The sequence below is a fragment of the Thermobia domestica genome, chromosome 16 (genome assembly GCF_964235325.1).
Source record: "Thermobia domestica chromosome 16, izTheDome1.hap1.1, whole genome shotgun sequence".
Lineage (NCBI taxonomy): Eukaryota > Metazoa > Arthropoda > Insecta > Zygentoma > Lepismatidae > Thermobia > Thermobia domestica.
In genome coordinates this window covers 186,040,174-186,043,005 of record NC_137469.1, presented here as the reverse complement: position 1 = coordinate 186,043,005, position 2,832 = coordinate 186,040,174, and the positions used below count along the sequence as shown (strand labels likewise).

General features: G+C 33.1%; 1 protein-coding gene across 1 annotated transcript; it reads left to right on the top strand.

Moving 5' to 3' along the window:
- The first annotated feature begins 1,338 nt into the window (after nucleotides 1-1,338).
- Nucleotides 1,339-2,304, top strand: LOC145672718 (uncharacterized). Its single transcript, XM_081741893.1, has one exon. The coding sequence runs from the start codon at nucleotides 1,339-1,341 to the stop codon at nucleotides 2,302-2,304; it is 966 nt and encodes a 321-aa protein (XP_081598019.1).
- Nucleotides 2,305-2,832: the final 528 nt, after the last annotated feature.

Here is a 2,832-nt window from a genome sequence, read left to right as displayed (position 1 = left end):
ATACCACGATTTTCTGTTTCTTCGACATTAATTCACGTTGCATCATGTTTATTGTTCTTTATCAACAAAGATTATGCTATATCTATTTCAATGTATTATGTAATATGATAAAATACATAACTTACAGAATTACAGTAACAGCTCATTAAAAATTCTAAGAAGGGAAATATTTAATTTAAAATTCCGCCATTGTTTCGTTTCGGCTAAAATAGACGGATCATTTAAGCAGGTGTATTATTTTCAGGGTTGATATGTTTAAAACAAAATGTTTAAAACAAGTGTTTAAAACATGTTTAAAACGAGGGCTGTTGTTTTATTCAGTTTGTTTTAAACGTTTTAAACAAAATGTTTTAAACGTGTGTTTTTTTTTTCGATGGTGGTTGAACATGTTTAAAACAACTAAAATATCAGATTGAGTAAGTTAATTTAATTTTCTAACAAACAAACCATCCTCCGCAGGATTTGTGCATGGAGTAAATTACAAGCAGAGTTATATTCTTATTATAACAGCAATTACTGAACGAAATTCTGCACATCAATGTGCGTATAACTAAACCAACAGAAATTCAAATGAAGTATTTCAACATTTCTTAATTTCCAAGAATAACGAAGGTTAAACACACTATACACTATTCTAAGATCCAAATTCACAAATTCAAAACTTGGGTATTTTTTGATCACTATCATTTCCATAATAATGAAGAGTTCTCACATCATAAGCTAGAAGAAATGCTCTGACAAATACAATACAACTCATAGAAAAGAGCAGTGACTAGCCTACAAGGAGTAAATGACATATTTTAACCAAACAGTTTTCAAGATACATCTCTATCTGCAACGTGTGTAGCTAATAATGATTAATGTCGGCATAACAACACAATTAACTCTAGACGCCCGCCAGGGATTTTAACAAAATGGTAGACTCTCACGTTTGGGGCTCTGGTGACCTCCCTAATTATCACAGAGTCATGAGTTATACACCATTGGAAAGCTTATAGACCACAAATTCCAATGAGATAACATTCGTGAAATTCCCGCCGTATTCGTAGAAAAACAACAGACATAAAAATCATTTAAAATATGACTCGCTAACACTTGCTCGGCAAGGGTTAAGTGCTGTATCGCCGGATCAATGTTAGGAAATTAACCGGGTCAATTGGAGAATTTACTTAAGTCTATGAGGAGAAATGAGTGAAACTGAGGTAAGCGAAATAGTATGAGTGAAGAAAGTTGAAGTTTTTGTTGGTGGTTTTTGATGCTCAGTATTGCCAACCCACATTAATCTGCAAGTTGCGCACAGACTATTGCGTTCTGTTCGTTTCGATACATCGAATCACGATGAGTTCCTGCACCGAATGTAATAAGACTATTGTGAGACAAGAAACAACTTCTAAGTTACAGTGCTCGGACTGTTTGAAGTTATGTCATCTCAAATGTGCTAAATTAGAAGAGACGGATTTAGAATTCATGAAATCAGTGAAACAACCCTGGCGCTGCAAGTCGTGTGATAAGACAAGAAGACGTAGCTTGCATTTAGAATCAGCTTCTTTACCAGAGACAGAATTGCCAACTCTTTCTGATGTGTTTAAGTTGTTACAAGAGCTAAAACAGGAAGTGTCAGACCTAAAGAGATCGAACATTGAAACTGAACGGGAACTTGGGAACTCGTTAGAACTGGCACATAAAAAGTTAGACGAAAACGCCGATTTAATCAGGAAACAGGCGGAAACAATACAAACTTGTTTAGCAACTGTAGAACAATTAAAACAGGAAAATGTGACATTAAAGAAAAAAATCACGGACATTGAACTGCGAGTTGATGAGGTAGATCAATATAACAGACGAAATACATTAGAAATTTATGGTATTAACAAACAAATTAATGAAAATGTATTAGATATTGTAAAGTCTGTGGGGCGAGCATTAGATATGACTGTTACAGATGAAATGGTAGATGCTTGCCACAGATTACCTGATTCAGCCTCTTTCACTGGTGGTGGGATTATTGTAAAATTTGTAAGGCGTACAGATAAAGAAATGTTCATTAAACAAAGAAAAGTAAAAAGAAATTTAAACACAGTACATTTGGGTTATACCTACAATCAGATGATTTATGTTAATCACTCTCTTACGTCATACAGAAGACGTATCTTTGGTCAAGCTAGAAAGAAGCAACGCGAAAATAACTATGCTTACTTATGGGTTGATTATTCAGGGAATATAAAACTGAGAAAGAAAAAGGAAGATACGTTCGTGTATGCTTTAAGAACACTCGAGGATGTTAACAACCTAGTTACAACCTAATGGATACTGTAAGGATTGGTAATTTAACCATTTACTATCAAAATGATAGAGGTTTAAATACAAAGTGTCAGGAATTTTATTTAAATACATTAAGCAATAATTTTGATGTAATTGTTATTTCCGAAAGTTGGTTGCATAGTAACTTTTATAATAATGAATTATTTGATGATAATTACAAGGTATATCGATGCGATAGAAATGGAAATAAACGTGGTGGTGGGGTGTTGATTGCAATAAAGGATAAGTACGATTCCAAATTGATTGACTTAAAAAGCGAAACTGAATCTTTAGTTGTACATAGTGTATCATTGTATATTGTGACTGTATACTTTACACCTGCTTCTTCTATTGATAAGTATATGTCTTTTTATAACATGTTTGAGTCACATCTGGATTTTCAATATCATAATATACTAGTTATTGGTGGTTTTAATTTACCTTTAATTAGTGATTCCAAATATGACTTACAAACCGGAGGAAGCGCATACAAAAATTTGCTAAATTTTATGAACCTATATAATCTATTCA

Excerpts from the sequence above, each read along its gene's own strand:
- LOC145672718 (XM_081741893.1), top strand. The coding sequence starts at position 1,339 with ATGAGTTCCTGCACCGAATGTAATAAGACTATTGTGAGACAAGAAACA.